The sequence below is a fragment of the Lathyrus oleraceus genome, chromosome 4 (assembly GCF_024323335.1).
Source record: "Lathyrus oleraceus cultivar Zhongwan6 chromosome 4, CAAS_Psat_ZW6_1.0, whole genome shotgun sequence".
Lineage (NCBI taxonomy): Eukaryota > Viridiplantae > Streptophyta > Magnoliopsida > Fabales > Fabaceae > Lathyrus > Lathyrus oleraceus.
The window spans coordinates 31,037,410-31,052,461 of NC_066582.1; the positions used below are offsets into that span (position 1 = coordinate 31,037,410).

Below are 15,052 nucleotides of genomic sequence, written 5' to 3' on the forward strand. Positions count from 1 at the left end.
AGAGGAGGCTCCGGGACGTAAGTCTGATTGCCAACCAAGATTTATTTGTCAATCTGAACAATAAAAGGAGTGTGGTGTGGGCCAGAGCGATTAGGCACCATTGATAACTCGAAAAAATGGAAGAAAGGCAACTAGATATAGCAGACATAAGCTAGAAATGATGTTCACCTTTGCTTTTTGGTGTCTTTGTAGGGAAGACGAGTAAAGAAGTAAGAAGTGGAGAAGAAGAATGGTTTAAATAGAAAGGCGACATAAAGTTTTTCCCAAGAACTTGGACATATGGAGTGCTTAGAGGCAATGAGTAGCCTTGAAGCAGGAAAAAATATGATTAATAAAATGTAAAAGAAAAAATGTGCAATCTAAAATACCGGTTTAATGGCTATTTAGTGACCTTGGAATTCAAGGTAATGATGTTCTGCCATTTGCACATTTTCAGACGTGACGTTTTAGTGAGAAGTTAGTCATGATGACTCACAATAAGCATGACATGGTATAAAATGTGAATAATTACAAAGTGGTTACTAAAAATGCCACATTTCTCCCTTAAGATATGGGTTGACAATGACATTTTTTTAGGGGAATCTGTTACACTTGAATTTTCAGCTAGTATAAGGTCAATAAAGGATGTCAATGAAAAGACATTTGATGTGAGAAAGTATTAATGAAGTGCTTTAAAGAGCATTAATGATGAAGCATCGATAAAATAATAACGCGGGATCGTCCGAACCATCGACATAGGGAAATGTGGTTAAGAGGAATCTCTGGGATAAAATCCCCAAGACCTGGATCGCAGGAAAATGTGTCCAAAATCTTGAAAAGGGCATTCGGCATAGGTCTTTATTTCAGCAAGAAGACCAGTCGACTGGACTATGTAAGGTGAAAGACTTGGTAAATTTACAAGTCTAGAGTCCTTGATAGTCAGCATCGACAACACGTTGGAGTAGTTACCATCAAAGGTTCTAGAGGAAGTTGGAAGCAGTTACAACTCAATGTGGGTTTCAAATAGATAGTGTTGTGGATAACACATAAACACACTAGTGGGAACTTGAAGATTGAACATGGAGTGACTACAATAGTTCCTTAGTGGTCATAACTGTCGTCAACAGTTACTTCGTAATGAAATAAATAGTAGACTCATACATAGGATCAATGGTCCCAAAATTTCATACATACTCTCTATATCACTGGAGTATCCGAGTCAAAGAGCGAAATAATTGAGCGAGAAACATGTATGCGTCTGTGTCTGGTATTTTTCATTAGTTTTTTGTTTCCTTAAATGGAACATGTACTTTTACTTTTGATTTGTTTAATGTCATTTATTGCATTTTTCCTTGACATTTATCATAACCTGACTTTATTTAAAGTCTTTTTCTACGTCATTATCGTTCACGCGACGACTGCATTCAGTTCACACGCATGTGTATTCACACAAATCATTTGCACAAATTGCTTTGGAGATTTTTCGAGTTAATCTCACAGGCTTTCTAAACTCGTAATTATTTACCAAAAACACCGGTAAACACAAGTATACAAAGTCAAATAAATAACAATTGATAAAAAATGTATTGATTATACGAAAATTGTGTTTAAACATTTCATAAATTATATGAAACAAATAAACTGTATAAAATATAATAAAAAGTAATATGAAGTTTGAATCATAATTTGCATAGACATCGGACAAGGATTAATTCCTTGATTTATCTAGTGATTGTGATATTGTGTGGTATCATGTCATGAGTGGTCAAAACTAGATTTTATGGTGTTTGTCAATAACGTGGGAGTATGGAATGATTCATTAACATTATTTTATGTCTATATTGTCATTAACATCATTATATTGTCATTAACACCATTATACTTCAAAAAAAATTTAATGTCTTTACCACTATACCTTTACTCATTTATGTTTAAAGTGATTAAGTAAATAATGTATGTCTATTCTCTATTCAAGCATATTAATTTTAATTTTTGAGATTTATTTACTAATGCTTGGACAACTTAGTAAACTTGCATTTAACTCTAAGATGATTAAAGTTAAGGTTAAATATATAACATAAATATACAAAAATTAAACATAACGTAAAGCAACATTAATTCACATCCAATTGATTACTTGTTCATAAAATTTAACACTATCCAACAAAATATAAATAACTGATGACGAGACTTACAACAACTAAGTACTAAGAAATTAAAATGCATATTCTTAAACAATCTTCCAAACTGTAGGTGATCTTTGGTGCTGCGTCTCTCATATTCAGATTCGTAACAAAAATAGATATGGGGGTGAGGAATGGTGAACGCATATCTAATTCATCTCTTTCTTAGATTTTCTCCAAATTATCCCATGTTGCCCCAAATTATAGGGTTTCCTTTCCTTTTTTAGTTATCCTCTTTGTTCCTTGAGCCAACCTCTTTTTATCAATTTAGTCTTGGTCCAAGAGTAATGCATATTCGCTTTTTTTATAGGTTGTATTAGGATGGTAAAGCTATACATGCTTGACGACTTTCATTTTTTCCTTACAACTTTTTGTCCTTATCCATTCACATCAACTCCACATATGACCTAAACATCTATAATTTTCTTATGTTTAAGCTTTTGCTCTAATGTCACGACTTCAGTCAACTTCTCTTGACACATGCGTTTGCTGAGAATAAACGGTCAAATATTGTCATGACAACAAATATCATAAGAATCGATCTTGCATAATAAAACAAAAGTGAAATTTACTGACAAGACATCTAATGTTCTCAACGACAAAAAATAACAAAATGACTTAATTCAAGTAAAACTAATATTACTCACCTACAAGGGATGAATTAAACTATTTAGAACTTAAATAACTCATAAATTGATTTATCACATCCCTAAACTTGAATCATTATTTGTCCTCAAGTGATGATACAAAGATTGCAAAAACATTTGTTAATATACTATGTTATTTCTAATGATAACAACACATTTAAAAAACAATGTTTTTCAAATTCATATTGCATTCAAAATTTGGCACAACTTGCATAAAACTTATTGCATTTAACAGATGTGTGTGTGCGTGTATGAAACTTATGGTGCCCAATGTGAATTGACCAAACTTCATTGAAGATACGTAGTAGGTTTTCTAATTTATTTTGACCTTCCACTAGTCGATGGTTTGAAACTAAATTTTAGTGAAATGGGAGACCATTCCTTTTAGAACGCAGACTTTGGCTCAATTAAACACAAGAGTTCTTCTTTCATTTTTATTTTTCATTTTTAGAAGTACGCTGCTTTTTAACCTGTCATAATCTCACTTATAACGAGTCCAATATATTATTTCGAGTAGAACATCCTAACTTGTTCCTAGAGTTTTAAAAACATAAACTTTTATGATTCTTTTACATTATTTATTCTTTTTTTGATAAGTTGCATTCACATGGAACAACTCCTTTTCATTATAACATCCTATTTTTATCATTCTCTTCCCAAAACTTAGTTTAAAAACATTCCTTTTATACTTTCTTACAAAAAAAAGCTAGGATACTAATTATATATTTCCAAGCTTTTTCAGCAATCCACAACTATATCTAACTTAGTCCTAAAATTATTATACTAAAATAAGTATTCCTTTCAAACAACAAATTACAATAAACTACTAATATACAAACAAAATAAACAGTTAAAAAAAAATGATACTCGATTGTTATGTTTTAGAACATCAAATTTCTTCAAATTTTCAAAACTTTCATGAATGAAAACATGATTTAAAAAAAACTTTTAAAACCCCAAAGAATATTTAAGATGAAACAAAATATTTGAGCACTAAATATATAACCAGAAAATTAATTGACAACAAGTGTCTTGATCAAAAGAATAATTCCATGACTTAGCACATGCAAAAATGATTCAAATCTTTTTCTTCTTTGATATCTCTTCTATGATAATTTTTTATCTTCATCAAAATCAATGCTTTAAAAGACGATGAACATCTTCTTCACAAATAAGCACCTCCTTAAAACAACAAATTACAAGCAAACACTACCGTATAGTTTTTTTCTTCCTGTAATAACAAAAAACAGTGTCTTGAGAAAATGTCTCCATTAGTTTTTTTCTTCCTGTAATAACAAAAAAGAGTGTAATAATAGTAAACCTGGTGGTGCATAAAGTAACACTTGCTCTTTTTTTATTTTATCGGGCCTAATAATAACCCATAATCTTCAAGTGTCAAAAGCGTAATTAAAGATGAAGTTTGGGGTTGAAATGTGAATAGTACATGTCTGAAAGAAACCCTAAATAAACCCTAACCAGTTAACAGAGAACGATTCAGAGTGGTTAGGTTGAAGAATCCTTTTCGCATGCCTGCAAATCCATCAGGCATCAAAGGAATTTCAACCCTCTTCTCTTTCACCCCTCGCCAAGTTCTGTTAAGCAACCGCACCATGAAGAACGGCGCAGAGAACGGAACCGTGAAATCGGAACAAAAGGGGAAGCTTATTCTTCATCAATCGATTGCTCTTTACTTGGAGCATTCTGGATTCTCCAAAACCCTGAAGAAGTTTCTCTCTGAAGCGAAAATCGAGGTTCGTAACTTCCCATTCATTTGACTTGAAATTTGATGTTGCTAACAAGTTATCCCAGGCTCATAAGCTGTTTCCAACCTATTTCCACAAGTTCTCCTGAATAAATTATGAAGACAGCTTATAGCTTATATGAAAACAGCTTGACTTGATTTTATATATTGTCCTTATAGAACATTACGGCAGGAAGTTGATCCATGTAGCCGACCGCACATAGTGGAATAAAGCTTTGTTTTTGTTGTTGTAGCATTGAAATAGCTTATACTTAAAACGCTTACACAATTGTCACTTATGCTGTAAATGCTTAATTGTGCCATAAGCTTGTTGGCTTTACTTTATATGCTTCACTTACCCAAAAGTCCTTGTAAGATTGTTGGTGATCACGGGCTTATCAGCTTATCAGCATATCAGCTGCTTACATTTATATGAAGAATATAAATTTAAATGGTAGAGTTTCTTAAAAATTAGACTTAGTGCTGAGGCTATTTTAATCATACATGAGAGGCTTTTGTTAATAAAACGTACAGTTATTGCAAAAATGTTTTAATATTTATTTTGCCACAAGTTTGTAATGAATATATTATCTAAATTGAGTCTGTTCGCTTCTTTAAGTTTTGAACCAAACTGAGTACAATATCTATCTTGCTTAAGATTGCTCTAAGTAATTAAGTACATACACAGCAGAAGGGATGCTGCATGCCATACTGTAATACATAGACATAGACCAGATTTCCTCTGTATTCCATATATGTGTTTTCTTTCTCACCGTTCAATGACAGATTTGGCTGGATTTTCCTTCTAATTTAAATTTTGCTACTGCTTGTGATGCAGAAAGATAATACAGAGGGTTCAACAGTTGATCTAGAAGAATTGTGCCGCAGATATTTAGAAACACGGTATGGGCAACATCCTTTACTTCGTTCCAAACTTTCAAGATTTTGGAGTAAAAAATTATGAATCACACACTAGACCCTGCTGAATCCTGTAAACTGTACACTGACCAGTTGTATGCCAGTGTTGCAATTTTCACTAGTGGTAGTTGCTTCATCAAATCGTCTATGGCGGCTGGCATGTATACACTGACCAGTTGTTTGCCAGTGTTGCAATTTTCACTAGTGATAGTTGCTTCATCAAACCGTCTATGGCGGCTGGCATGTAAGCCACTGCACCATTCCGCTATGGCTGCTATTTTACAACACTGCATAGTATATTTATCCATGACTTGTTAGCTTCAGAGAAACAGTTATCCCTTTATCCAGAATATCACTTTAACATTTGTGGGGTTGGCTGTTTTGCACCATAATCTAAGTTTGAGAACTATGAGACACATGGTTGGAAGTTGCAATCTCACTTTTCTAATTGCTGCTTTTTGTTCTTGTTTTTCTTCTCTTCTCTGTAGCGAGGATGCTAAGGAAGATATTAATGATCAAAAGGAGCAAGGTATGCTTATAAACCCTTGAAATAGTGATCTATTTTTCCTTTCTCAGAGTCAGATTTGCTTGCTTATCTCATTCTGTTGCTACTTGAGTTGTGGCTGTTAAGTCTTAATGGTGGTTTTCCAATTACCTGCTAGTTTCAGGTTTGCCCTCCAAAAATGAAGTGGAAAAGTCTAAGGGAAAAAAGAAAAAGAAAAGCAACTTAGTTTCTGAATCTGTTCTTAATAATGTGGAAGAGAACCAATTGGAGTCACCGACTGTGGTTACAGAAAATAAAGTTAAGGATGATTTATCCACAGATGCCAAAGTTGATAATGGTGCTGAGACAGAGAAGCGAGCCAAACATAAGTTGAAAAGGAACAAAAAGTCCAATATTGAAGAGGATGCAAAAGAGCAGATTGCAGTTACAGAAAATAAAGAGAAGGAAGAGTTACCTGTAGATGCCAAAGTTGAAAATGGTACCGAGACAGAGAAGAAGTCCAAACATAAAAAGAAAAAGAAAGATAAGTCAAAAAGTGAAGGGGATGCAAAAGAGCAGATTGGAGATCCTGATGCAACTGTTTCAGAAAAAGAGAATTTCAAAGCATCAAATGAAGAAGCAACACCTGAGGAGAAGAAAGATTCTAAGAAAAGAAAAAGACCAAATTCTAAAGAAAATGGTGAAGAAGATACTGAAATAAAGGAAGATGAAGAAACCAAACGCAGAAAAATAGAAGATTTGAAAGAACCACAGGGAGGAGAGCAATCAGTAAAAACAGATGGGCATTATGAGAATGGGACAGAGAAATCTTCTGAGCAAAAGTCTCAGAAGAAAAAAAACAAGGAGTCAGTTGAGGTATGCCATAACTAGTATTAATTTTTTCTGAATATGTACTTCGCATCCTGGCCTATAGACACGGCACTTTGAAATGAGTCAGCAAGCTTGTTTTTTTCTCCACTTCAAGTTAGAATATACATTTCTTTTTTCCCCCTCATTTTAAATAATAAATGTTTTCTTTAGAGAACTAGAAAACCAACCTATGCCTATGAATTCTTGAATAGTCTAAAACTTACATAATATTTCCCCGGTTAGTCTGTTAGTTGGTGTCCCTTTAAATTAAAGGGTAATGCTAACTTGTGCCCCATGGACACAAGTTAAGAGATAAATATAGTAAAAAATTCTTGGAAATTGCTATATGTTTGTCTTGATGCTCATATTTAGGATTTGAATTTCACTGTTGATAATATTTATGTTGGAATTTTTGTCTGTGATCAATGAAATTGCAGAAAAAACCAGTGAAGGCAGCATTTCAACGAGTACAAGTTGACAAGTTAGACTTTGTTGACGAGAGGCTTCAGGATAACTCTTATTGGGCAAAGGTGTGATAAATTGATATGTTTTCCATGCAATTGATGTTGTGATTTTTCTCCCAGTTGCATTATCTAAGAAATGTGTATGGGTCTATCTGTCTGCAGGGTGGTGCTGAGAGTGGTTATGGTGCAAAAGCAGAAGAAATTCTTGGCCAAGTCAGAGGAAGGTCAGTTATTGAATAATTTTAAATTCCAATATTTGCACCTGTATTTCTTTGCATAAAAATCTCAATATTTGTTTAGTGTATTTTTGTTTTTGCAAAAGTGTTTAGTGTATTTAGTATTGCAAGATTAATGTTTTCACTCATTTTTTCAAACCTTTTTATATCTTCTTATTCCGCTAACCAATATAAATTGTTTTATGTATGCAATTTCTTCAATATATCATCGTCTTATTTTTACTTTTTTGATGACATCAAATATCTCTTGCAGGGATTTTCGTCATGAGAAGACCAAGAAGAAACGTGGGACATATAGGGGAGGAGTTATTGATTTAGACTCCCACTCAGTTAAGTTTAATTATTCAGATGAGGAGTGACTCGAAAGCATACTGGTTAATTTATTTATTTTTGTCAAGAAATTGTTTTCATGTTTGCTACTGGAGCACCATGCTAAAACCGGTGTTGTCATCAAAATTTTGCTAAATTATGGTTCATTCAAACAAAATTGTTTGTTTGGACAACAATATTTCAACAGTTTTAAATGCTTGGATTCTGGGGTGGGATCTTCTCCCTTAACTTAATTGATTGTGATTTAAACTTGAGTAGTATTTTATGAAGAATTTGTCCTTATTGAAGTTCATTAATCATTAGAGCCCTTGGTTAACAACGTCTGTTTTGTCATTATATAAGTAAAAAAGATTTAGAAATATTCAATTATATCTTATTATTTAATTATTTCTTACATAATTGGGGTGGAAATTATAGTTAATTATTTACAACTATTCAGATGAAATTAAAGTTGAGATTACATTGTCAATTCTTATTAGGTGAATTATTTAGACTCATGTGACTTGGGGGTTCATCTTTGAAAAAACAGTAATATGATAGTAACATGATTTCATTGTATAAATAGTAAAGAAAAATTGCGCCAATGATTTCATTGTGAAATCGCCACGATTTTTCTTCCGTTCGTATTGCATGGGTACAAAAATAAAAAATGAAACGAAGTCTGGTTGTTGGTTTTCACTATCTATATTTAGTGTAGAGATACTCACCACCTTCATGTATCGTGAGGATTCATTTGCATTCCTACATGGATTTTCCTGAAATGGCTAATTATAGTATCATCACTTGTTAGTACTATGACTACAAAATTTCTTACGGCTAAATTCTTTCTACTTCATTATTTTACTTAATTCTTTTATCTTAGTCAACAAGTCAATCTTATATATTTTCTTACGGCTAAATAAATCCTCTTTGACTACAAGATTTCTTTCATTTGTAGAAGAGTGAAAGTAGAAAACTATAATCAAGATATTTTCCTAGGAAAGTTAATTTATATGGGCAAGAATATGAACTACTCCAAGGAATAAATGGAAGAGAGAATGATATTTTTACTAAAGTATCATTTATCAAGTATTGTGAATGATGAAAGTCATATTAGTTAGATGGTAGAATTGAAAAATATGTAATGAAAATTGAAATGTGTCATTCATTTTGGGACACTTTTATTTCAAATGAGCCATTCATTGATGAATGGAGTACTAATTTTTTATTCGTTTATTGCTAAATGTAGTGGTGCTCACACACTGGTGAATAACCAATAATGCTCACACACTGCAGCGAGGCAGTGAGTCTCTTGGGCAAGACTTCGATCAAGCCCTCACACAAGGTTTATGAGATAAGTTTATCGAGCCAAACTTCGATTGTGTTCCTTTGGCAAGACTTTAGGTTCAACCTTGTTTGAAGCGACATGAAGTCTATTAGACGAGGCATTTTAGATGAGCCGTTTGATGGGACTCCAAGTCCCTCATGAGGGATTGCACATTAAGCTTACCCGATGAGACTCTAAGTCTCTTAGGTAAGGCGGCAAGTCTCTCGGACGAGACTTTGATTATGCCCTCAGACAAGACTTATGGAGTAAGTCTCTCGGGCCAAACTTCGATCGTGTCCCATGGACAAGACTTTAGGCTATATCTTGTATGAGGTGACATCAAGTCCCTCAGATGAGGTGTTTTTGATGAGTCTATTTAATGAGACTCTAAGTCTCTCAAGCGAGATTGCACATTGAGCTTACCTGACGAGACTCTAAGTCCCTCTAACGAGGTCGTGAGTCTCTCGGGCGAGACTTCAACCAAGCCCTCAGAAAAGAATTATGTGGTAAGTCTCTCGGGCCAAACTTCGATCGCGTTCCTTGGACAAGACTTTAGGCTGGACCTTGTCTGAGGAGACATCAAGGCAATACGTTTTTAGATGAGCCTGTTTGATGAGACTCTAAGTCCTCTTTGAGAGATCATATGTTGAATTTGCCTGATGAGACTCTAAGTCCCTCATGTGAGATATAGAGCCTGTCGGGAAAAACGTTGATCAAATCCTCACAGAGCAAGCTGCAAGATCCCTAAAGACTACATGAACTTCGTTATTATGTGCCTCCCACTCCGATCGACGAAGATATGATAGTCTAATTACTTCAGACTGGAGATTGTGGCTCAAAAACTATCATCGATGAGGTATCTCATAAGGATTTTCGTCAATGGTGGAAACCGTCATGAACACTAGCCGATGCGTATCTGTGATATGTGGAACTTCCTCGTCCCTCAACATCTTCGTGCACATGGATTTCTAATTTTGATGCCTTATCGGCGTGCTAGGAGGAAAAGGTGTTTTAATCGATGGATCGCTAATGAATACTTGAGCGTTGTTGACCTCAGTGGCGACAATTAAGTACGATTGAATAAACATTAATATATAATAATACTCCATACCAAAAAGGTGTACAATACAATTTGTGGTGATAATTGCTTCGGTTGTCGATGATTTTGTGTTTGGAATTCGGTTAAATATGTTGCGATATAGTGTTTTCGACGCGACACAACGTTCATTCGTCGCTCGAGAGTTATTTATCGCTTTCATTGATCTAAGTTCAGAGTTACTATGGTAAAGATCATATCCATGATGAATAATTGACGAGATACACGATTAGGAAGTTGATCATGATCCCTGATAGGATATCAAAAGTAATTACCTATGTTCTCCGTCAATTATGATACAAATATGGATTTGCATCTAGGCCAATTCATTCACTTCACCTCATGGAATTTTCTCGGGAATCAAAGATCCATAAATTTGAGGAATCTGATTTGACATGATGCTTGATCGAATCGGTCACGAAGGATCCCCGTGTCGGATCTTGACTGCTCTTTATTCAGTGACCTGAGAAGGTTACAAGATGATGAATTAGAGAATGAACGTAAAATCATGGAAAATGCGGGAATCAAAAGTCATTCCCCACAGACGACACCAATCTTCCGTACTAGAACCAAAAATACTTGAAGTAGGTGATGAGGAATATTGAATTGGTGGTGCTGATCTCCAATACAGCGACGCGGGGGTGGACCTGCAAGGTTAACACTCCAATGCCCAAGTTAATTCAATATTCGATTGAGTCTAGTGAAAAGTGGAGTTCAGAGAGTGAATCTTGCTTTCCGTGTGAACTGTCTTTATACCTTGGATAAAGTGGAGTGAATTTGAGATGAATTGGGCCTTAGTTGTTTGGGCCTTTGGCCGACCTAGAACATGATCCTTCCACATGAAGACGCCCCCATGGTCATTAGTGTATAAATGTTCAACCTGGGTGTAAAATGAGTACTTATAGATCCTGACTACTTGGATGACGTCCTCCATTAGACCACCTTTGAAAAATTACAACCTGATCTAGATCACTTGCATCCCCCAAAGGCTCTTTGGTAAGTTTCTCTTACAAGCATGTACAAGTCTTAGGATATATTTCTAGTAGAACCACTCTTGGAGTAGGCAAGAACTCTAAAACAATAAAAGTCAAATACCTTTTTCTAAACGCTCCTTCATCTTACAACATAATCACAAGTCACTATATGTTCAATGTTATAGAAGCAGTCTTATACATGCTCTACCTAACCATGAAATACTCTATAGATAATGTAGGCATCATGTAAGATCAATAAGTAACAAAAAAATGTTTCTAAGACAACCTATGTATAAAAAGGGCGGCAAAAACTACACGTCCTCAACCAAGGATAAACAAAAACATATTCAAATTCATGGACCTCGACCCAAAAAAGGAGTACTTGGAGGATGGGTTGATTCCTACTGAAGACCTTCAAGAAGTTCAGATTTTCCCTCAACTTTTTTAGACTACAAAATAAAACGCCCCTAATAGAAGTCGAAGAAGAGGAGTTGACATGCTTGCTCCAAAAGAGTGTAATTTTATTCGTCTGAAGCCCCTCAGATACGCTATGGATAGACCCTGACATCATTTGTCACCGTCTTGCCCTAGGTATTACCATCAAGCTATTCATACAAAAAGGTGAAAGACGGGGAAGATATAAGAATAGTTGTTGGTGGAAAAGCTAAAAGAGGAAATGTTCCTAAGCGAGATTAAGTACTCCTCTTGGATATCTATCATGGTAATGGTGAATAAATCCTTTGGAAATTAGAGAATGTGGGGATTTTACTTACCTTAATTTGGTGGGCCCTAAATACCCTTACCATTGCCCAACATAGACATGTTGATCGGCGAATCATTATTCTATAAAATGATTAACTTTATGGACAATTACTCATGCTATAATTAGATCAAGGTGAACCCCTTGGATGCGACCAAAATAATTTTAATGACCAATAATTCCAACTATTACTATGAGGTAATTCCTTTTGGTCTCAAAAACGGTGATACCACCTATCAAAGATTGATTGATGCATTGCTCATATACCAAATATGGAGGAATTTAGAGGTATATATAGATGACATGGTTGTAAAAGTAACATATGAAAAAATCATTACAAAGACTTCGAATATATAACGCATTATGTTATAAAATATAACACGAGCTTGAGTCATCCTAAATGTTAATTTGGGGTTCATGCTAACTAGAAGGGGGTAGAAGCCAACTTAGACAAATGTTAGCCCATAATCAACATATGTAGTCATACCATGGTTAAGGAAGTTCAATAACTGATAGAGAGAATTTTTGTACTCTATCGTTTCTTCTCATACACATGCAATAAAACCTTCCACTTTTATTGCCATACCTAAAAAGAGAAGGAAGTTCAAATGGACAGAAGAATGTGAAGAATCCTTATGGTGGCTTTATGCATACTTTCTCTCCCTCCACACATTATTCTACGATAACATCTTCTTCACTACCATTGGAAGATATTGTTAGATACTTGCGAAAAACATGTACCATCACTTTGTTTGTGAATAAAGAGTTGACATGAACTACTTCGTTGCAAAAAAGATCTGAGCTCATATCTATCAAATACATCAATGATCTCGTTGTGCTTCTCGCTGGTCCTGAGAAAGAATATACCAAATTAACGTCATTATTGCTAGATGCATCACTATTTGAGCCACTAATATCGTAACTACAAAATATTTTTCTCAACAAACTTCCAGTTTACTTTCCTATCTGCTTGCCTTGAGCTCTCATCACAAAGATATCTTAACTCCCATCTCTCTTCGTGAATGTTAGGCTAAGTTGCATTATCATTAGCATCGCAATACTTAAGGAACACCATTTTCTAAATATAAAAGGAAAGAGAAGTATAAAAAAGGACATAAAGTAAATACCTATTGAAAGGCATCGTAAGGTGCTAGGCGAAAATGAGTTTTAAGGAAGAAATGAGATTGCAAAAGAAACACTCATTGGTTGAATGAACATAGACAAAAAGCAATGACCGGCGGAGTTTGTATTGAAATTAATAGGGTATGAAAATCCCTTGAGTCTAACTGTTAATTGAAAAATAAAATTCTACTTTTATTTTTAATCATTTTAGTTGTAGCTTGTATTCCAATTGTATAAATACATTTGTATCATCCCAATTCATGGTTAATGCAAAAATATACTCATCCAAAAATATTACTCTATTCTCTCTATTTTTCTCTCTCAACTTCATCTTCCCCAATCTTCTTTTCTTCCACCATTGTTGAACCTTCAATTTTCAGTTTTGAGTTTTATGTTCCAACATTTGGCATCAAGAGCCTTGGTTATCGATCCTAATCCGCTGCAACAATGGCAACCGTTTCCAATGATCGAATTCCCACCAATCTCCCGATTCTTGATTCGAAGAACTATGATAAATGGGCAAAACAAATGAGGGTTTTGTTTGGTTATCAAGAGGTGATTGAGATCGTCGTCAATGGAGTTACACAATTAGGGGCAGAGGCTACCGACATTCAAAGAGCTACACACAAAGAAGAGAAGAAGAAGGATTACAAAGCCCTATTCTTGATTCATTCTTGTGTTGATAACGACAATTTCGAGAAGGTTGGAGATTGTGAATCGGCGAAGCAAGCATGGGAAATCTTGGAGAAAGCATATGCTGGTGCCGTCAAAGCGAAGGTTGTAAGGTTACAAACTTACAAGCGACAATTCGAGTTAACACAAATGGAAGATAAAGAAACGATCAACGACTACATTACGCGCATTACCCGGTTAGTTAATCAAATCAAATCTTGTGGGAAACGATTCTTGAGCAGAATGTTGTATCGAAAGCATTGCGTTCGTTAACGTCGCGTTTCGACAACATAGTTGTGGCTATTAAATAATCAAAGGATCTAACAAATTTGAGCAAGGATGAATTCCAAAGTTCGTTAGAGGCACATGAACAAAGGATGGATGAGAGAGGCGCCGACAAAGTCAAAGCGGAGATTGCTTTGCAAGCGCGTTTTAATGAGAAGAATAAGAGGTCGAAAGGAAAATTTGCGGGGAGAGGTAAATCAAATTTTCAGAATTTTGGTTCAAATGATTCACAAAATTCAAAGCATTAGATGAGTGAAAAGGGTGAATGTAGCTCCAAGGATAGTGGTCATAGCAATGGTTTCAAGAAGCGTGATGTGAGTAAGGTTCAATGCTACAAGTGCAGAAAGTTTGGACACTTTGGAAATTCGTGTTGTGGTAAATCGAACGAGAATCAAAATAATGAAGCCAAGGTTGCTAGGGAAGAGGTAGATGATGAGGACACACTTCTAGTAATGATCACAGAGGGGAGTTATGGCATTACGGATGTTCCGGGCAGCAGCTACAACAGTGAAAGTTTACGGGACAACAACTGTACTGTTCCGGAAAATAGCGAGAAAATGCATTCGGATTGAAATGCGTTGGTTACCGTTCGTGATGGAGTCCAAGGTAGAGATGAGTGGTACTTGGATTCCGGTTGTTCAACACATATGACGGGTCGAAAAGATTGGTTTGTGCAAATCAATCAAGCGGCAAAAAGTAAAGTCAAATTTGCCGACGACACCACTTTAAGCGCCGAAGGGGTAGGAGATGTTTTGATCGGAAAGAGGAATGGTGGACATTCGAGGATCAAAGATGTCTTGTATATACCGGGAATTAAGTGTAATCTTTTAAGTATTGGCCAATTACTTGAAAGAGGATACAAAATTCGGTTGGAGGACAAGATTTTACGCGTTTTGGATTCAAATGGTGTGTTGATTCTAAAAGCGCCGATGGCTGCCAACAGAACTTTTAAGGTTGAGTTAAAGGTTATGGAGCATCTTGTCTA

The 15,052-nt window shown here is 35.1% G+C and overlaps 1 protein-coding gene across 2 annotated transcripts; it reads left to right on the top strand.

Moving 5' to 3' along the window:
* The first annotated feature begins 4,041 nt into the window (after positions 1-4,041).
* Positions 4,042-8,148, top strand: LOC127138595 (uncharacterized). 2 transcript variants are annotated; one of them, XM_051065077.1, is made up of 7 exons: positions 4,042-4,560; positions 5,389-5,453; positions 5,957-5,997; positions 6,131-6,828; positions 7,260-7,352; positions 7,449-7,510; positions 7,776-8,148. In XM_051065077.1, the coding sequence occupies exons 1-7, from the start codon at positions 4,336-4,338 to the stop codon at positions 7,879-7,881; spliced, it is 1,290 nt and encodes a 429-aa protein (XP_050921034.1). In that variant the 5' UTR covers positions 4,042-4,335; the 3' UTR covers positions 7,882-8,148. The 2 variants fall into 2 exon arrangements, with proteins under 2 accessions (XP_050921034.1, XP_050921035.1); XM_051065078.1 differs by having other exon boundaries at positions 6,137-6,828.
* The last annotated feature ends 6,904 nt before the right edge of the window (positions 8,149-15,052 follow it).

Bases quoted from the DNA above. Each gene is read 5' to 3' on its own strand.
- LOC127138595 (XM_051065077.1), top strand. From the start codon at position 4,336: ATGCCTGCAAATCCATCAGGCATCAAAGGAATTTCAACCCTCTTCTCT. The intron at 5,454-5,956 runs GTATGGGCAACA...TCTTCTCTGTAG, and splicing joins CGCAGATATTTAGAAACACG to CGAGGATGCTAAGGAAGATA. The intron at 7,353-7,448 runs GTGTGATAAATT...ATCTGTCTGCAG, and splicing joins ATAACTCTTATTGGGCAAAG to GGTGGTGCTGAGAGTGGTTA.